The sequence below is a fragment of the Nerophis ophidion genome, linkage group LG09, assembly GCF_033978795.1.
Source record: "Nerophis ophidion isolate RoL-2023_Sa linkage group LG09, RoL_Noph_v1.0, whole genome shotgun sequence".
Lineage (NCBI taxonomy): Eukaryota > Metazoa > Chordata > Actinopteri > Syngnathiformes > Syngnathidae > Nerophis > Nerophis ophidion.
Window position 1 is genome coordinate 12905825 of NC_084619.1, and position 22431 is coordinate 12928255.

At 36.6% G+C, this 22431-nt stretch overlaps 1 protein-coding gene across 3 annotated transcripts in view; it reads right to left on the reverse strand.

The window, feature by feature from the left end:
• Nucleotides 1-22431, reverse strand: part of col21a1 (collagen, type XXI, alpha 1) — a 113895-nt gene that overhangs the window by 21035 nt on the left and 70429 nt on the right. For all 3 annotated transcript variants that reach the window (XM_061910344.1, XM_061910346.1, XM_061910345.1), the window contains 10 exons: nt 17874-17918; nt 17745-17798; nt 17620-17673; nt 13082-13135; nt 12890-12961; nt 12761-12796; nt 7113-7157; nt 5252-5284; nt 5025-5171; nt 4894-4948 (listed from right to left, as the gene is read on the reverse strand). In XM_061910344.1, the coding sequence (XP_061766328.1) occupies nt 4894-4948; nt 5025-5171; nt 5252-5284; nt 7113-7157; nt 12761-12796; nt 12890-12961; nt 13082-13135; nt 17620-17673; nt 17745-17798; nt 17874-17918 (595 nt within the window). The remainder of the gene's footprint in view (nt 1-4893; nt 4949-5024; nt 5172-5251; nt 5285-7112; nt 7158-12760; nt 12797-12889; nt 12962-13081; nt 13136-17619; nt 17674-17744; nt 17799-17873; nt 17919-22431) is intronic.

Sequence of the window (22431 nt, forward strand, 5' to 3'; positions counted from 1 at the left end):
CGAAGGGAAACTACCCTCTCGTCCACTGGGTTGAACTCAAACGTACAGGCTTTGAGCCGGGGGGCAACCAGAATTGCCACCCCAGCCCGTCGCCTCTCACTGCCGGCAACGCCAGAGTGGAAGAGGGTCCAGTCCCTCTCGAGAGAACTGGTTCCAGAGCCCTTGCTGTGCGTCGAGGTGAGTCCGACTATATCCAGCCGGAACTTCTCTACCTCGCGCACTAGCTCAGGCTCCTTCCCCCCCAGTGAGGTGACGTTCCACGTCCCAAGAGCTAGCTTCTGTAGCCGAGGATCGGACCGCCAAGTGCCCTGCCCTCGGCTGCCGCCCAGCTCACAATGCACCCGACCTCTATGGCCCCTCCTATGAGTGGTGAGCCCATTGGAGGGATGACCCACGTTGCCTCTTCGGGCTGTGCCCGGTTAAGGTTAACATATTTTTGTTTTATATTTCACACACTTGTTAATGGCTAAAATATGTTAAGGTTAACATATTTTAGCCATTAACAAGTGTGTGAATGTGAGTTTGAATGTTGTCTATCTGTGTTGGCCCTGTGGTGAGGTGGCGATTTGTCCAGGGTGTACACCGCCTTCCGCCCGAATGCAGCTGAGATAGAATTCAGCACCCCCCGCGACCCCGAAAGGGATAAGCGGTAGAAAATGGATGGATAGATGTGACAAAATCCCTGTTTTAGGGTTGGTTGTGCCTTTGAGTGTGTATATTTTCATTCCTGTTACTTTTCTTAGGGTTGTCCCGATCCAATAGTATTCTCAGGGCATTGAATCAATTGCAACTCGACTGTTCAAATTAGCTTTGAAGATGTTTCGCCTCTTATTCGATATTAATGCTGTTGGCGTTCATGCTTTCCTCTCATCCATTCCTAAGAGATGGAATAAATTAGCTTCTAACAAATGATGAACAAAAGAAATGCGATTGTGTTTGTTGAGTGGGCCCTCAGCTTTTGTTACAGCTGAAGGGCTTGCTAACGAGGGTGATTGATTGATTGATTGACACTTTTATTAGCAGATTGCACAGTTCAGTACATATTTCGTACAATTGACCACTAAATGGTAACACCCGAATAAGTTTTTCAACTTGTTTAAGTCGGGGTCCACGTTAATCAATTCATGGTGATGCCATCCTAACGACTGTTAGTTTTTCTTCTTTGTACCGTAACTTTTCTTTGTCGTTCTACTCCACTACAGAGTGAAATTATCCTTGTCTGGGCATGCCCCCCACTTTCAGAGGATAAATACTTTGGAAACTGCACCATTATCTCAGACTAGAGATGTTTTATCTAAGTGTGTGTACATGAACTTATGAAGCCCACTCGGATAAGGGGTGAAACGTCTTCTAAGACAAACTGAACAGTCCGGTAGAAACCAATTCAATGTCCTTAGAAGTGTCTTAGAGCAGTGGTTCTCAAATGGGGGTACGGGTAACCCTGGGGGTACTTGAAGGTATGCCAAGGGGTATGTGAGATTTTTAAAAAATATTCTAAAAATAGCAAAAATTCAAAAATCATTTACAAATATATTTATTGAATAATACTTCAACAAAATATGAATGTAAGTTCATAAACTGTGAAAAGAAATGCAACAATGCAATATTCAGTGTTGACAGCTAGATTTTTTGTGGACATGTTCCATAAATATTGATGTTAAAGATGTGTTTTTAGTGAAGAAATGTTTAGAATTAAGTTCATGAATCCAGATGGATCTCTATTACAATCCCCAAAGAGGGCACTTTAAGTTGATGATTACTTTTATGCGTAACATTTTTTATTTATAATTGAATCACTTGTTTATTTTTCAACAAGTTTTTAGTTATTTTTATATCTTTGTTTCCCGAATAGTTCAAGAAAGACCACTACAAATGAGCAATATTTTGCACTGTTATACAATTTAATAAATCAGAAACTGATGACATAGTGCTGTATTTTACTTCTTTATCTCTTTTTTTCAACCAAAAATGCTTTGCTTTGATTAGGGGGTGCTTGAATCAAAAAAATGTTCACAGGGGGTACATCACTGAAAAAAGGTTGAGAACCACTGGCTTAAGGGATACATACATTTCAAACCAACACCTAAAGCTGAAATTTAATGCAGAAAGCAAATAATGAAAGATATAAACACTAGAGCACAGGTGTCAAACTCAAGGCCTGGTTGGCCAGATTTGGCTCGCGAAAACCTGGAAATCATTTTACCGTTAAAAAAAAACAGTGGTACTGTTTTTCTACTTACTTACAATAATTCACTATGAAATCAACAGCAACCATATATATTACAGTAAAAAATATGTCCGCTCAGTCGCCAGAATTTTAACGTTTAAAAAAAACAAACATTGTAAATTCTACAGAGCTTCCTGTCTACAGCTTATTAACTTTAGGTTCGGGGGGGGCGCTGGTGCCTATCTCAGCTACAATCAGGCGGAAGGCGCAGTACACCCTGGACAAGTTGCCACCTCATCGCAGGGCCAACACAGATAGACAGACAACATTCACAGTCATATTCACACCCTAGGGCCAATTTAGTGTTGCCAATCAACCTATCCCCAGGTGCATGTCTTTGGAAGTAAGAACGAAGCCGGAGTACCCGGAGGGAACCCACGCAGTCACAGGGAGGACATGCAAACTCCACACAGAAAGATCCCGAGCCCGGGATTGAACCCTGGACCAATTTTCCCTCCAATTTTTCATATGTGTGAGCAAACGCCAAAACTCCTTAAGCATTCAGTGGCGCACATGTGAGCTACGGCAGACGTGCACACTGTTATGTGCTTATCTTTTTATTCGATTTTGTGTGCGGCCTAGATTTGGCGTGAGCAGTGTGCAATTGCACATGCACCTTAGAGGGAACGTTGCCCAGGACTACTCAGGACCTTCGTATTGTGAGGCGGATGCACTAACCCCTCTACCACCGTGCTGCCCCTATCTGCCTACAGTGGACATAAAAAATGTAATGGGTACAACACTCGGAAAAATAAACTCTGTTCCTTTGCCAGCGCCTGCAGAGCGACTGCAGGCCTACAGACTTAACACACACACACACCATGGACCATGGCTACTTCTTGCACACATACCCCCAGCGACACACCAAGCATGTTGCACCGTTTCATTCCAAGCGGTATGACGGAAAACAAAGCAGTGCCCTTAGTGGCTGACAGCTTCAGGCAGGATGCCTGCCCCCTCCCCTCCTGCTGCAAGTCTTGTGCTTTCTGTCAACATGTATATATGTGCTTATCAATTTTTTTTCTCGGCCGCAGTATATGCCCTTTACCCCATAGAGGTCCAGTCTGAGATTTACTAATCCTCCCCCAACTTCTACCTCTTTCCCACCTTCTACGGGGCGCCGTAAGTGGTGACCCATCACCGTTACCATTCTTTACCCTGTTTGTCTAATCTTAAAATTAAAGGCTTACTGAAACCCACTACTACCGACCACGCAGTCTGATAGTTTATACATCAATGATGAAATATTAACATTGCAACACATGCCAATACGGCCTTTTTAGTTTACTAAATTACAATTTTAAATTTCCCGCGGAGTTCCCTGTTGAAAACGTCGCGGAATGATGACGCGTATGATGACGCATGTTTGTGACGTTATTGGTTGGAGGGGACATATTAGCCAGCACCACTTATGGCTAAAAGTCGTCTCTATTCATCGTGCAATTACACAGTATTTTGGACATCTGTGTTGCTGAATCTTTTGCAATTTGTTCAATTAATAATGGAGAAGTCAAAGTAGAAACCTGGTGGTGGGAAGCTTTAGCCTTTAGCCACACAAACACACGGTGTTTCCTTGTTTAAAATTCTCGGAGGTGAAGCTTTACTATGGATCAGAGCGTTCAAGCAAACATGGATCCCGACCACTTGTCAACCGGCAGATTTCGGTGAGAAAATTGTGGTAAAAAGTCGCCTCTTACCGGAGATCAGCGGAGCTTACGCCATCCATGCAGTTGCCGTGACTTCTCTCAGAGACTGGCGTCAACACACCCGTGGACAGATCCCTCCGACTATCAGGTACTATTTAACTCACTAAAACACTAGCAACACAATAGAAAGATAAGGGATTCCCCAGAATTATCCTAGTAAATGTGTCTAAAAACATCTGAATCGCTCCCAATGCAATCGCCTTTTTTTTTTTCTTCTAGTCCTTCACTATCAATATCCTCATCCACAAATCTTTCATACTCGCTCAAATTAATGGGGAAATTGTCGCTTTCTCGATCCGAATAGCTCTTGATGCTGGAGGCTGACATTATAAACAATGTGAGGAGCCCTCACCCTTGTGACGTCATTGTCTGCTACTTCCAGTAAAGGCAGAGCTTTTTTTATTAGCGACCAAAAGTTGCGAAATTTATCGTCGATGTTCTCTACTAAATCCTTTCAGCAAAAATATGGCAATATCGCGAAATGATCAAGTATGACACATGGAATGGACCTGCTATCCCCGTTTAAATAAGAAAATCTCATTTTAGTAGGCCTTTGAATTGTGTTGTACTTGTGCAACAACAATAAAGAGTGTACCATACCGTATAATAATCAAATGCATATGCAATTGTATAATATTATCATTAAGTGACTCTTTATACATGTATACTTGTATATTACTCACTGTTACAAGCAGCCCTCAGAGCAGCAACAACTGCAACGTGGCCCTCAGTGAAAATGTGTTTTAAACCCCTGCAATAAAGTAAAAGTCTGAGAACCAAACCTGTTCTCCACAAGTTACTGACAACTGGTTTCTTAATTCTAAAACTTATATTTTTTTAATTGTACTTACATCAGGATAGCTTTCAAAGCTTGTTTTAGTTCAACCCAGATGGGGAACCCCCATGGACTGTATTTTTCAACGTGTTCAAATAATTGCGGGTCGCCATAAAAAAACTCACCTTGAAGAATTTCTCTGCATACTTGACGAATATGCATGTCGGAAATTGCACTGGCCTGTAATGACAAAAATTACAATATGAACATAAAGATTAACAAGTCACACAGTAGGTTAAACTGTAAGGAACATTACAGATCTTCCCGCAGGTCCAGGTTGGCCAGGAGGACCCGTATCCCCCTGAGGCCCTCGAGGTCCCGGCTGACCTGTCTGACCTGGCTGTCCAGGTCGTCCCATTTGACCTTCTTGACCTCTTTGTCCCAAATCTCCTGTTGTCCCTTTCTAACAAAAACACAAGGGCAATGTTAGCAGTAAATGTCAGCTTGGGTGGATGTTTTTCCAGAAGGATTAGGTACACATACCTCCCCCTTTCGACCCTGCAGACCCGGCGATCCCTGTCCATTAAAAAGAATGTGCAAAAAATTCACATTACTGGACTTGTCTGTGATCATTTTAGTCGGCAGCACAAGAAGAAACTTTTAAACTGTGTGTAGTGAACATACATAACTAAAACTAAAACACACAAGTAGTTATTCACGGAGACAGAAAGGAAAATGAATTGAAATGCATCATATTATTTTAACAGAATTATTTATTACATATAGCTTTTGGTTTTTCTGAATACAACAGGGTGTACCATGGTTTTCATCTATGGCACTATATACAGGATAAACTGCAAATATTCAATAGGGTTGTATTCTCAAAAGTATCTGAAAAAAAAAAAAATATATATATATATATGTGTGTATATATATGTATGTATATACACACACATGTATGTATATATATATATACTCTATAGATACATACACATATATGTATGTGTGTGTGTATATATATACATATATATATATATATATATATACATACGTATGTATATATATATACATATATATATATACATACGTATGTATGTATGTATATGTCTGTGTATATATATATATATATATTTATATGTATATATATGTACATGTATGTGTGTACATGTATGTATGTATATATATATATATACATGTGTGTGTGTACATGTATGTATATATATGTGTATATAAATATATATATATATATATATATGTGTGTGTACATGTATGTATATATATATATATATATGAATATAAATATATATATGTATATATATATGTATATATATATATATATATACATATATATATATATATATATATATATATATATATATATATATATATATGTGAACAAATTTAACAGAAGGCAATGAGACAATCAGTTAAATAATGAAAAAAAAGCCTGGGTTCCTTACTGGAGGTCTAGTGACACCTAGTGGCAATATGGAAAATTGTAACTTTATAATATAGACCCGGTTAGGGATTTTCTCATTTGATATTAGTATTTATCTTTATTTATCGACTTTCCATCCATCGGTCCATTTTCTTTTATTCAATCTTATTCTTCAGTGTCAAATGGTTCAAGTTGGTCAAAAATGTTTATTGTTAAAAAATGATATATTGTTTTAATTTCAGGCAAAATTATGCATTTTAATTATTTTCTGTAACAGACTAAGAAACAATGTTAATAAAGTTATTTGCTGTAAATTGATCTACTGTATATTTACTTCTTTTTTTCTTTAATTTGAATAAGGTTACAATGTTATGCAGAGGTGTACGTATAACAGTTTTATAGACAAATGTTACTCTTTCCGTCTTTTACAGAAAATAATTGAAAAGCACTGAAATAGACCAAGAATGTTTCACATGGTGGGATGATAAAAACAACCCACCAAATACATATTCAATTACTATAAACCGCTTTAGCATAATAAACTAAGGAGGTATCACCTACAACAGTGGTTCTTAAACTTTTTTTCACCAAGTACCACCTCAGAAAACACTTGGCTCTCCAAATACCACCATACTGACCAACCTCAAAATACAGTAGCATAGTAAACCTAAGTATTCATTAAAAAACAGGGCAGAGGTTTCTTTTTAACGAGTATACAATATTTTAAATGTGTGGCCATTGTAACATTACACATAGTTACAACAGTAACACTGTGTTTGAATATAGGAAAATAAAACATTGTACTTTATTTTTTTAATTGTTTGGCATACCACTAGAATGAGTCTGTCTACCACTTGTGGTACACGTACCAACGTTGGAGCATCAGTGACCTACAACAATTTATGTAAGCATTTTTTTAACAATAGTATATTTAATAGATAGATACAAAAAAAAGGATCAACTTACGTGGTTCCCGGGTTTGCCGTGTTCCCCCTTTTCTCCTTTTATTCCCTTTAGAACAAGATAAAACACAGGAACATACTTTTCAAAAATAGAGCACACAGATTGTGAGTATTTTGAAAAAGTGCTAAGTCCAAAAACATGTTTTTCATCTAAAAAAAAATATGATACAGTATAGTAGATTGAATCTTTTTTAAATGTTGAAAATATTGTTGGAAAGTAAATAGGAACGGACATTATCCAGCTTCAGTTATTTTAGTGCTGTCCAATGATTAATAATTTAACCATATGAATCACACTTTCAAATTTAGAATATCTATGATCAATTACAGGCTATGACTGCATAATTTTGACAAAAATGCAATTTTGTCAGAATGTCATACAGGAAATATTTTTAAATGTTTTACTTGAATACACGACAATTATTAGCTCAAAACTTGGCAACAGTCTTACCTAATTCTCAGGGCACTCAGTTGATCCCAACTGGACCTGTTGGTTTGTCTTAGAAGACATTTTGCCTCTCATCCAAGTAGGCTCTATCAGTTCATGCTCAAAGACTTACTGTAGATTGGTCAGATATATTCCAGCGGGTGGTGCCAAAACCACAAATATTTATACTCCAACACCAGAAGGGTGTGCCGGGGCAAGGATGGTTTCAACCTATTGTAGTGCGAAAAACAACTGTTGAGATGCAAAAGAGCAATCCTACCATCAATGCCAAAGACAGTCATTCTAGTGGAATTTCACCTCGTTAGCTTTGAGGAATTGTGTCACAAAAGGATACTGTGGAATGACCACTATCTGCCCAATATCAGTCGCAATCACCCATGTCAGCATTCCATTCAGTTGTAAACAAATGGCACAAAAAGGAGCATCTGTGACCAGAATGTTCTATATCCTGTTATTTGTTGAAGGCTAAATTGCAGTGACTTTTAGGAATGGTTGAAAGCACAGTGTTGTATGTGGAAGATAAAGTAGGTCAGGGGTCGGTCACCAACCTTTTTGAAACCAAGAGCCACTTGTTGGGTACTGATTAATGCGAAGGGCTACCAGTTTGATACACACTTAAATAAACTGCCAGAAATAGCCAATTTGCTCAATTTACCTTTAATAAATAAATCTATATACCGGTATATATAAAAAAAAAAATTGGGTATTTCTGTCTGTCATTCCGTCGTACATTTTTTTTCCTTTTACCGAAGGTTTTTTGTAGAGAATAAATGATGAAAAAAACACTTCATTGAACGGTTTCAAAGAGGAGAAAAGACGAAAAAAAAATTAAAATTTAATTTTGAAACATAGTTTATCTTCAATTTCAACTCTTTAAAATTCAAAATTCAATCGAAAAAAATGAAGAGAAAAACTAGCTAACTCAAATCTTTTTGAAAAATAAAAAAAATATATTTATGGAACATCATTAGTCATTTTTCCTGATTAAGATTAATTTTAGAATTTTGATGACATGTTTTAAATAGGTTACAATCCAATCTGCACTTTGTTAGAATATATAACAAATTGGACCAAGCTATATTTCTAACAAAGACAAATCATTATTTCTTCTAGATTTTCCAGAACAAAAATTTTAAAAGAAATTCAAAAGACTTTGAAATAAGATTTAAATTATATTCTACAGATTTTCTACATTTGCCAGAATATTTTTTTTTAATTTTAATCATAACAAGTTTGAAGAAATATTTTACAAATATTCTTCGTCGAAAAAAGTGAAGTATATTTTATATAGCGCTTTTCTCAAAGTGACTCAAAGCGCTTTACATTGTGAAACCCAATATCTAAGTTACATTTTTAAACCAGTGTGGGTGCCACTGGGAGCAGGTGGGTAAAGTGTCTTGCCCAAGGACACCACGGCAGTGACTAGGATGGCAGAAGCGGGGATCGAACCTGCAACCCTCAAGTTGCTGGCACGGCCGCTCTACCAACCGAGCTATACCGGTTGGTATACAATAAAAAAAAATAATTACTTGAACATTTATTTAAATTGTCAGGAAAGAAGAGGAAGGAATTTAAAAGGTAAAAAGGTATATGTGTTTAAAAATCCTAAAATCATTTTTAAGTTTGTATTTTTTTCTCTACAATTGTCTTTCTGAAAGTTATAAGAAGCAAAGTAAAACAATAAATGAATTTATTTGAACAAGTGAAGACCAAGTCTTTAAAATATTTTCTTGGATTTTCAAATTCTATTTTAGTTTTGTCTCTCTGAATTAAAAATGTCGAGCAAAGCGAGACCAGCTTGCTAGTAAATAAATATTATTTAAAAAATAGCTCACTGGTAAGTGCTGCTATTTGAGGTATTTTTTAGAACAGGCCAGCGGCCTACTCATCTGGTTCTTACGGGCTACCTGGTGCCCGCGGGCACCGCGTTGGTGACCCGTACAGTAGGTAGTGTCGCAGACCAACTCCTCTGTTCAGGGATGGTTTTTCAATTGTGACGTAAATAGCTTCCCTCACTCTTCTGTCGTACCTTCCAGCTGGGTCTTGCCGTCAATGCTGTGCTTAATGGTTGTTTTGTTTCCCCAATACATGAATCATTGCATCCATCATTACATTGGACAGCAGACACCAGATTGTTTTTGTGGGTGTTGCCTGGTTTCAAGTGTACTCGGATGTTGTGTTTGTTAAAAATTGATAGTGTCTGAGTTCATTCCATGTGTATCAGGTCTATCTGAGACAACCTACACACACAAAACAATTTGATGTATTCTGGCCAATGTAATGAAGAAAGCACTAAACAAAACAACCTCTGTATGTACAGCATAGTTCGGCTCTCTTCAGGCCAAAACTCAAGTGTCTATCAGCACTTCAAGGAGAAACAGCACTCCTTTGAAAATAAAAATGAACAGATTCTGGACAGGGAGGAGAGATTGTACGAAAGAGGGGTAAAGGACTCAATTTCCGTCAAGATTGAAAAAACCTCCCTGAACAGAGAAGAGAGTCTGCGACACCACCTATCTCCCACATACAACACTGTCCTTTCAACCATTCCTAAAAGGGTTTGCAGTTTAGCCTCCAGCAAATAACAAGAGTGAGAAACATTTGAGTCACAGATGCCCCTTTGTTCCATTTGTTTACAACCGAATGGAATGCTAACGTGGGTGATTCGACTATTTTGGGCTGATAGTGGTCCTTCCACAGCGATCGGTTTGCCACACAATACTTCAATGCTAACGAGGGGAAATTCCACTTCAAAGACTGTCATTAGCATTGACAGTAAGATTGCTGTTTTGCATCTCAACAGTTGTTTTTCTCACTGCGCTAAGGCAGAACCATCCTTGCCCAGGCGCATCCTCCTGGTGTTGAAGTATAAATAGTTGGGGTGTTGGTACCACTTACTAAACTAGACCATTCTTAGTCTAAGACTCAATCTGACCATCTGAGTCTATGAGCATGAATTGATGAAGCCTGCTTTGATGATCGGCAAACTGCCTCCAGACCAAACAGTCCAGATGCTATCGATTGAATGCCCTAAGAACAAAATGACCCAGATGAATGGGAACATCTATAGAAAAGTTTTATCTAAAGTCCAGTCAGGGTTCATTTTGAAGTGGACTTTGCCAACAAGCACACCGTTTGCAGTCTCACACTCATTTTTGCACTGACCGTAGAAACCCTGTTTCCATATGAGTTGGGAAATTGTGTTAGATGTAAATATAAACGGAATACAATGATTTTCAAATCATTTTCAACCCATATTCAGTTGAATATGCTACAAAGACAACATATTTGATGTTAAAACCGATAAACATTTTTTTTTTGTGCAAATAATCATTAACTTTGGAATTTGATGCCAGCAACACGTGACAAAGGAGTTGGGAAAGGTGGCAATAAATACCGATAAAGTTGAGGAATGCTCATCAAACACTTATTTGGAACATCCCACAGGTGTGCAGGCTAATTGGGAACAGGTGGGTGCCACGATTGGGTATAAAAGCAGCTTCCATGAAATGCTGAGTAATTCACAAACAAGGTTAGGGTGAGGATCACCAATTTGTAAGCAAATTGTCGAACAGTTTTAGAACAACATTTCTCAACGAGCTATTGCAAGGAATTTAGGGATTTTACCATCTACGGTCCGTAAAATCATCAAAAGGTTCAGAGAATCTGGAGAAATCACTGCACGTAAGCGATGATATTACGGACCTTTGATCACTTAGGCGGTAATGCATCAAAAACCGACATCAGTGTGTAAAGGATATCACCACATGGGCTAAGGAACACTTCCTAAAACCACTGTCAATAAATACAGTTGGTCGCTACATCTTTAAGTGCAAATTAAAACTCTACTATGCAAAGTAAAATCCATTTATTAACAACATCCAGAAACGCCGCCGCCTTCGGTGGGCCCGAGCTCATCTAAGATGGGCTGATGCAAAGTGGAAAAGTGTTCTGTGGTCTGACGTGTCCACATTTCAAATTATATTTGGAAACTGTGGATGTTGTGTCCTCCGGAACAAAGAGGAAAATAACCATCCGGATTATTACAGGCGATTGTAGCTGAGATAGGCGCCAGCGCCCCCCGCGACCCCGAAAGGGAATAAGCGGTAGAAAATGGATGGATGGAATTTCAAAAGCCAGCATCTGTGATGGTATGGGGGTGTATTAGTGCCCAAGGCATGGGTAACTTACACATCTGTGAAGGCACCATTAATGCTGTTTTGCTTATTTCAGCAAAACAATGCCAAGCCACATGTTACAACAGCGTGGCTTCGTAGTCAAAGAGTGCGGGTACTTTCATGGCCCGCCTGCAGTCCAGACATGTCTGCCATCGAAAATGTGTGGCGCATTATGAAGCGTAAAATACGACAACAAGACCCCGGATTGTTGAACAACTTAACCTGTACATCAAGCAAGAATGGGAAATAATTCCTCTTTCAAAGCTTCAACAATTAGTTTCCTCAGTTCCCAAACATTTATTGAGTGTTGTTAAAAGAAAATGTGATGTAACACAGTGGTGAGCATGCCCTTTCCCAACTACTATGGCACGTGTTGCAGCCATGAAATTCTAAGTTAATTATTATTTGCAAAAAAAAATAAAGTTTATGAGTTTGAACATCAAATATCTTGTCTTTGTAGTGCATTCAATTGAATATGGGTTGAAAAGGATCTGCAAATTATTGTATTCCGTTTATATTAATATTTATATTATATTAATTTATATTAATATATTATAAAAATCCTTAGCCTTTCATGTAACCACCCCCAGTTTAGTTAAAGGAGCATTTATCTACATATATTAATGATATTGATCATTTTTGTGTCATTAATCACATGAGTTAACTCGTTATTTTACTTCTTTTTTTTTTGATGAAATGTAAATAAAAACAAAATTCGGCTTGATTCTCATGGATATGCTGTACAGTTTCTGCACTGCACAACAATTATACTCAATTATTTAATTCATTGGGTGGCTGAATAAGCTTTTCTGTTGACGTGTCCTGCTTCTGATGCCAAACCACGTTTTGGCTATTGGTAAATCAAAACACAATTATCATAAAATGCACTCATTTTGACTAAAAGCTGGCGATGTGCTCGCAAACCAGTCTAAATCATTGTACTGTGGTAAAGTTTGACACTATAGAAGGATACACCCATTTCCTATAATAAGGGATAATAGATGTGTCTTTTTCACTCAGTCTTACCATTTCTCCTCTTTCACCTGCATTGCCCCTTTCTCCCTAATAAAAAAAAATACACAAAAGTACTTTCAAAAGACATGTAAGACATGTGACGTTACATATTACTTTTGTAACACAAGTGCATGTACCTACCTTGCTTCCCATCAGGCCGGGCACTCCTTGGTGTCCTGGCTGACCCGCTAGTCCTGGCTCTCCTGGCGTGCCCTATAAAAGACATGATATTAAAAAAGGAACAGGCATTGGTGTAATTGCTGTGGAAATACAATAATTCAATGCACAATGAAGTCACTATGAGAAAACAGCACAAATGTTCACATAACGTACCATAGAACCTGGTGTCCCTTGCTTACCCGGACTTCCATGTTCACCCTTACTCCCCTTTAAAAAACAAAGGTAGAGATAGCATAACCACATCGTATCAATGAGTACACTTTTTATTATTTAAATTATTGTTACATTGTGGAATCCCCTAGGTGTCTTCCTAAACAAAATGAAAACGGCAAAAGTCATTCCCATCTTCAAAAGTGGAGATAAGCATCAGTTCACCAACTATAGGCCTATTTCTTTACTCTCACAATGTTCAAAAGTCCTTGAAAAATGATTTGTGTCTGGACTTGACAGTTTTATTGATAAACATCACTTTCTAAGTGAACACCAATACGGTTTCCGATCTAATAGGTCCACTTCCATGGCAGTGATGGAACTAGTTGAGGAGATAACCACTGCAATTGATAAGAGGGAGTTTGCTGTTGGTGTTTTTATTGACCTGAGCAAGGCCTTTGACACCATCGATCACACATTACTTTTAAACAAAATGCAGAGGTATGGTGTCGGAGGTCTTGCTCATGATTGGTTGAAAAGTTATCTTGGTGGCAGAGAGCAGTATGTGTATATGAACAATGGTAATTCAGACAAAAAGATCTTACACATGGAGTACCCCAAGGTTCTGTACTGGGACCAAAATAGTTTTTACTGCATATTAATGATGCTTCTAAAATCTTTAAAAAACTAAACTGTATTCTTTTTGCTGATGATACAAGTCTGTACTGTTCTGGGCAAGACCTTGACCAACTCCTAGAGACTGTAGAGATCGAACTCCACGTACTAAAGCAATGGTTTGATGCCAATAAACTATCAATAGACCTAAATAAAACAAAATATATAATTTTTGGAAATAGGAAAAATAACATACAGCGTCGTATAAGAATTGATGATATGGAGATAGAAAGGGTGTATTCAATAACATTTTTGGGAATCTATATAGATGATAAATTAAATTGGAAACTGTACATAAATATAATTAAGACAAAGATGGCAAAAAGTATTGCTATGTTACATAAAATTAAAAATTCTGTAAATCAAAAGGCTCTAAACAGGTTATATAATTCTTTCATACTCCCATATCTTAATTATTGCGTTAAAATCCGGGGAAACAATTACAAATCAAACATCAACTCTATATTCTTACTTCAAAAGAAAGCGATTAGAATTGTAAATTATGCAAATTATCATGACCATACCAATACTCTGTTTACTAAATTAAAAACATTTAAACTGCACGATCTTGTTGACCTCAATACTACTATTGTGGCTTACAAAGCTCATAACCACATGCTGCCTGGGTGTCTACAAGTAAACCCAGAGAGAATCCCTATGACCTCAGAGGTTCAGCTTTCTTTCAGAAAGTAAAAATAAGAATGGGCTTAAAAAGTAGATGTGTTTCTGTTAGAGGAGTTCAACTGTGGAACAGCTTGGATGATTCCTTAAAATGTTCCAGTTCCATTAAGACATTTAAAAAACACTTTAAAACCAATGTCTTCAAAAAATATATCATTCTTGAATCAACATTGTAGTTAATACTATGATTAATGTTAATTAAAAACTAAACGTGGGATATAAATAATAATAGAAGTATAATTGTTTGTATATATTGTATATAAATAGTGCAAAGGTTTAATATGTACACAAGGATATTTCACATGCCTGTACTGTGTATAAAATTGAACTACGTTCATGTTGTTTATAATGTGTATTCATAATATGTTGTGCAAAGGACATTTTATAATTTTCGGAAGTTTATTTTGTACTTGACATTATTTATAGGGTTAGGCGCAATAAGTCTTTAACTTCAGCCTAAACCCTTTCAGTCTGCAACATTTTTTATTTTCAATCTATGATTGTACAACTGTTTGTTTGCCGAAGAACAATAAACATTAGGCTTTACTATAGCATAGACAATGAAAAATAAAATAGAACATCATAATGTAAGAGTTTTGGTATGTGTGGGGGCAAATGGGACAAACCAAAATACAAAAAGACATCTTTAAATAATTACTTAAATGTGTCATTAAGTAAATATTAACTGGAAGTAAATAGATAAATGTGTAATTATGTGTCATCAATGTATTTAATGTAAAAAGTACATTTAATTATTCATGTTTTAATTAATCATTTAATTAATTATTGATTTCATGATTTATTTAATTATTTCATAATTTAATTAATTATTGAATGAACATTTGTGTCAGTGCCTCATTAATGTATTTAATCCGTCAAACTCACCTATTAAAGTAATGGGCCGGGCTAACACAACTCTGGTCCAATGATTGAGTTAGTTTGAAGCCTGGACTTTTGGACTTTCCGCCCAGTGACTGTTACAGCTAAATTTAACAATAAAATAATCCAGGAAGTGCTTCGAAAGAACAAAATAAATCATGTGAATTGGTAAATGTGGAAGTAGTGTCAAAGCGCTTTGAGTACCTTGAAGGTAGAAAAGCGCTATACAAGTGCAACCTATTTATCATTTATTACCTAGGGGGTCCCCAAACTACGGCCCACGGGCCGAATACAGCCTACGTCCATCCAAAATATGGCTTTTTGGAAGTTAAAATTTTAAAAAATAATTTTATATATATATATATATATATATATGTGTGTTTTTTTATTATTATTTTTTTTAAAACTGTCCTTTTTAATCCATTTTCTAACGCTTGTTACTCTCGGTGTCTCCTAGTCGCTCAGGCAAATCCTATTATCTGAAAATGCATTTTCTCATCGATAACCTGACATCATCGCACTCGCGCCGCAGCAAGTGTGTGCTCTTTCAGTCAATTAGTGCGCGAGGGATATATATATGTATACAGTATATATATATATATATATATATATATATATATATATATATATATATATATATATATACATAATGTATACATATACACAATATATACACTATTTATATATGTACATACATATATATATATATATATACACATAATGTATTCATATATATATATAATTTTTGGAAATAGGAAAAATAACATACAGCGTCATATAAGAATTGATGATATGGAGATAGAAAGGGTGTATTTAATAACATTTTTGGGAATCTATATAGATAAATGAAATATATATATATATATATATATATATATATATATATATACATTGATATATCTATATATATATATGTGTATATATATATATATACACATATATATATATATATATCTATATATACCTATATATATACACATATATATACATATATATATATATATACATATATATATATATATATACACACATATATATATATATATATATATATATACATATATATATATATATATACACACATATATATATGTATATATATATATATATATATATTTATACAGCCCAGCCCCCGGTCAAATTGTTTTAATCCAATGGGACCCCCGGGTCAAAAAGTTTGGGGACCCCTGCATTACTTCATAAACAATTAATTGACTTGTGAAATAATTAATTAAATCAAAACCATACAACCGATAAATTAATAATTAAATACTTAATGTAATATATAATTATAGAACTAACTGAAAGTACATTTACATCAAATGCATTAATTTTAATTTAATTAAGTTTTTAAACACCTTTAATATCACATTTAGGTATTTGATTCCTGTCATGATCAATGAATGACATATTTAAGTAATTATCTTAAAATGTATTTACTGATTTAATTTCTTCCTATTTGACCCTTCATGACCCTTCTGGCAACTTCAACCCTTTACTAATACCCTCCTCCTTTCACATCCCATCTCCCCGGATGGTAAATAACCTAATTTAAATAATCAAATGTATTTCTAATGTATATACTTTTTCATATGCTATCTGAACTCACTGTTCTCTGCTGGCTGTACATATCCTACTAAATAAGACCTACACTGTTTCAATGTCCATTTCTCTGTTGATGCAATTGTTGATGACTGAAGTACTGACATCAACCAAAGCTCCTCATCCCACCCCTCGGATTGTAAATAATGTAAATAATTCAATGTATATACAATGATGATTAACTTGTGTGATGACTGTATTATGTTGATAGTATATATTTGTACCATGAATTGATTAACGTGGACCCCGACTTAAACAAGTTGAAAAACTTATTCGGGTGTTACCATTTAGTGGTCAATTGTACGGAATATGTACTGAACTGTGCAATCTACTAAGAAAAGTTTCAATCACTGTCAGTATACTTTTTTTAGATAGTTACAAAATGTGGTTATCAATGAATAATGTTGACGTTTATTAAGACATTTATTTCAGGAACTTTTTTAACTCCCTCTTTACAACAAGAATTATTGAGCTAGGCAGTTACAGTACGTGAGTGTAATTGTGTTCCCCTCATGCAAACATGTATCAGATTTAAGTACATTACTAGACGTTTAATTTGATCTCACTGGTGTTCTGTTGAACTCCATAAATGCAGCGGCCACAAATGTGGGTTTAACTTTAGAATTATGAAAACAACTGGCATTGTACTTATGCACACATACAGTTGATATTTAGGTTTAAAAATGTAAAAAAATAATGGATACCTTTGGTCCCATTTGCCCATTCAAGCCAGGTGGACCGGGTGGGCCCATCTCCCCCTGTAGAAGATTAAAAACATCCATGTTGGAGAATGCTTCAGACATAGTGAAGATTTTAATCAAATGCGCACTGGTGGTCCGTCTGATCCTTGGGGGCCTCTTGATCCAGGAAATCCCGCCTCTCCCTTAATAGAAGAGAGCATTTGTTAAACATGATATTTAAAAAAGGTATTTAATAGCATGTTTGAATTGAGACTCACCTTTAGTCCGATTAAACCTGCCATCCCTGGTGAACCGGGTATGCCCTAATTAATACATGGGGAAATCATTTAATTAGATGACTGTATTTATGAATTATGAACATTAATATCAGTGGATGCCAGTTGAGTACAAATTCAAAACAAAAATAGTCATCCTCACTGAACGGTGTAGTGCAAACATTTGATGACCGTGTGTGACTGGGAGGCGAGGGTCTTTCTTTCTTTAATCATTGATGCCAACATATTTTTACATCCAGGGCCGCCCCTCTCTAAACGTAGATCACGCTCTGTGTGTAGGGCCCAAGATCCGTGGTGGGCCTCGTTTTGCGAAAAAAACAACAAAGTAAATCCTTGGGCTTTACGATTAAAGTAGGTGATACCATAATCACCAGCAAAGACAAGGTTGTATATTGGACAACATCTTGGGTAGATAAATGGCATTTACCAAGATCAAAAATAAAACTAGGTTTTTGGGCAGGATTTCTGCGTTCAGCAACAGGGATACACTTAAGACCCTCGCCTGTGCCCTCATACCGTGTCATTTTGACTACGCCTACACTTTATGGTTCACCAGTATCCCTAAGCCACTAAAAACAAAACTGAAAATGTCCCAAAACAAGCTGCGGAGACTCCTGCTCAACCCCCCATACTGGACTAACCTAAACCAAATTGGGATGGCTTAGAGTTGAGGAAAGTGTACACCGAATCACAATATGCCTGGTATTCAAAATACTCAGAGAAACTGTCCCCAAGTACCTGTCTAACTATTTCACCAGAGTAACAGATGCTCACAGGTACTACACTAGAGGGAGTTCCTCAGACCTCGCCTCCCCCCCAAATTCAAGACTCTCATGGGAAAAAATGCATTCTACTATGGAATGCACTACCAACAGACCTTAAAATTTGAACTTCCCTACTAAATTTTAAAACTGCCATAAAAACATGGCTCAGTTCAATCTCTACCTGATCTGAAAGCAACTTTCCGAAGCATCAAACATGTTTATATGTGGTTATAGTCTATATATATTTTCTTATTCTGTTTTGCCCACTCTTGGAGTCAACATGTGCATAGTCATGTACATAGTGTCGTGTACATGGTGTATATACCCCCCACCCCCATTTTTTAGTAACGTATTTTTCGGTCTATAAGTGGCAGTTTTTTTTATAGTTTGGCCGGGGGTCCGAAATATACTCCGGAGCGATTTATGTGTGAAATTATTAACATATTACCGTAAAATATCAAATAATATTATTTATGTCATTCGCGGAAGAGACGAAGAAAATGACAGCAATCGTCACACACACGTCGACAATCGTCACACACACGTCAAGCAATAAGAATTCGGCGGGGGAGGGTCATGGCAGAAGTGCATCGTGGGTCATGGAATGCTAACTGCTATAAACTACTGCCGTAGCTATTAATGTGGATCATTTCATCGTTGGCGGTAACTTATAAAAACTGAGAAGGGCTGAACAAAAATGGCACCGAAAAGGAAATGATGTACTGCAGATTACACAATATCAAATGATATTATTTATCTCATTCGCGGAAGAGACGAAGAAAATGTGAGCAATCGTCACACACCCACGTCAACCAAAAAGAATTCGGCAGGAGAGGGTCATGGCAGAAGTGCATTGTGGATTATGGAAAGCTAACTGCTATATGCTACTGCCGAAGCTATTAAAATGGATCATTTCATCGTTGGCGGTCAATTATAAAAACTGAGAAGGGCTGAACAAAAATGGCACCAAAAAGGAAATCATGTACTGCAGATTACACAATATCAAATAATATTATTTATCTCAGTCGCGGAAGAGACGAAGAAAATGTAAGCAATCGTCACACACACGTCAGCAATCGTCACACACGTCAACCAATAAGAATTTGGCGGGGGAGGGTCATGGCAGAGGTGAATTGTGGGTCAATGGATGCTAACTGCTATATGCTATATGCTACTGCCGTAGCTATTAAAATGGATCATTTCAACGTTGGCGGTAATTTATAAAAACTGAGAAGGGCTGAACAAAAATGGCACCGAAAAGGAAATCATGTACTGCAGATTACAAGCTGAACGTAGTGAAATATGCAGCAGAAAACGACAAGAGAAAGCGGCGCGTACCTTTGGAGTTGGCAGAGTTGTTTAGAAGCGACATCGAGAAAGAAGATTTCATTGGCTTTATCGATTAGGAGTGACGGATTGTTTGGTTAACGTATAGCATGTTCTATATGTTATAGTTATTTGAATGACTCTTACCATAATGTTACGTTAACATACCAGGCACCTTCTCAGTTGGTTATTTATGCGTCATATAACGTACACTTATTCAGCTTGTTGTTCACTATTCTTTATTTATCTTAAATTGCCTTTCAAATGTCTATTCTTGGTGTTGGATTTTATCAAATACATTTCCCCCCAAAATGCGACTTATACTCCAGTGCGACTTATATATGTTTTTTCCCTTCTTTATTATGCACTTTCGGCCGATGCGACGTATACTCCGGAACGATTTATAATCCGAAAAATACGATATATATTGTTTTACAAATCTCCTGACATGTATACTGTGTAAATGTAAATAATTATTCCATTTTTTTAACGTAAGTTTTTATATACATGTTACATCTTATACATCTTTTATTATTGAATGTATAAAATGTGATGAATATTTAATGGACCACAATGGAAACAAGCCTTTTAGCTTTTTGTGCCATCCATTTGCCTTTTTAAAGCATTACATGGATTCAATTCTTTAAGACAGGGGTGTCAAACTCAAATACAGAGTGGGCCAAAATTTAAAACTGAACAAAGCCGCGGGCCAAGGTTGAACAAATTAACCTTTTAATAGGGACCCAAACAAGTTTTGCATTGAATATTGAACATGTAAGGCTTATATAACTTTATAGTGACATGTAAAATCGGGTTTGAAATAATAATAATAATAATAATTAAAAAATATCAATTGCATATCAAAAAAAAATTTAATAAAAGTTGAATGCCTCTTTTCTATTTGCAGCCCTCTGGGGTAAATATCCCCCCCCCCCAAAATTCCACAGGCTAATAATACATTTGCAAATAAAATAACAATAATAAATTAATCAAACATTCAAGCATTGAAGTGGCAAGAGAAAGTGCATGAATAAAACGTTAATTATTGCTTGGGGGGGGGGGGGGTTGTATATTGTAGTGTCCCGGAAGAGTTAGAGCTGCAAGGGATTCTGGGTATTTGTTCTGTTGTGTTTATGTTGTGTTACGGTGCGGATATTCTTCCGAAATGTGTTTGTTATTCTTGTTTGGTGTGGGTTCACAGTGTGGCACTTATTTGTAACAGTGTTAAAGTTGTTTATACGGCCACCCTCAGTGTGACCTGTATGGCTGTTGAACAGGTATGCCTTGCATTCACTTGTGTGCGTGTGTGTAAAAAACGCATATGTTATGTGACTGGGTTGGCACGCTATTTCTATGTAGGAAAAACGGACGTGACGACAGGTTGTAGAGGACGCTAAAGTCCGCAACTTTTGGTTGCTAACAGAAAAGCCCTGCCTTTACCGGAAGTCGCAGACGATGACGTCACATGTTGAGGGCTCCTCACATATTCACATTGTTTTTAATGGGAGCCTCCAACAAAAAGAGCTTTTCGGACCGAGAAAACGACAATTTCCCCATTAATTTGAGCGAGGATGAAAGATTCGTGTTTGAGGATATTGATAGCGAAGGACAAGAAAAAAAAAAAAACGCGATTGCATTGGGACGGATTCAGATGTTTTTAGACATATTTACTAGGATAATTCTGGGAAATCCCTTATTTTTCTATTGTGTTGGTAGTGTTTTAGTGAGTTTCAAGGTATCTGATAGTCGGAGGTGTGTGTCCACGGGTGTGTTGACGCCAGTGTGTCAGATAAGTCGACGGCAGCTTTATGGACAGCGCAAGCTCAGCTTATCTCCGGTAAGAAGTGACTTTTTACCACAATTTTCTCACCGAAACCTGCTGGTAGACATTCGGTCGAGATCCATGTTCGCTTGACCGCTCTGATCCATAGTAAAGTTTCACCTCCGGGAATTTTAAACAAGGTATCACAAGGTGTGTTTGTGTGGCTAAAGGCTAAAGCTTCCCAACTCCATCTTTCTACTTTGACTTCTCCATTATTAATTGAACAAATTGCAAAAGATTCAGCAACACAGATGTCCAAAATACTGTGTATTTATGCGGTTAAAGCAGACGACTTTTAGCTGTGTGTGTGTGCAGCGCCAATATTTCCTAACAGTCCGTGACGTCACGCGTACACGTCATCATTACACGACGTTTTCAAGAAGAAACTCCCAGGAAATTTAAAATTGCAATTTAGTAAACTAAAAAGGCCGTATTGGCATGTGTTGCAATGTTAATATTTCATCATTGATATATAAACTATCAGACTGCGTGGTGGGTAGTAGTGGGTTTCAGTAGGCCTTTATATTCTTATTCTGGCTAATTTATATTAAACTTGTTGGCTTTTTTGTTAAAAAAAGACATAAATAAAAATATGTCATTGGGTTAATCCCACCTTTGAAAATTAAGG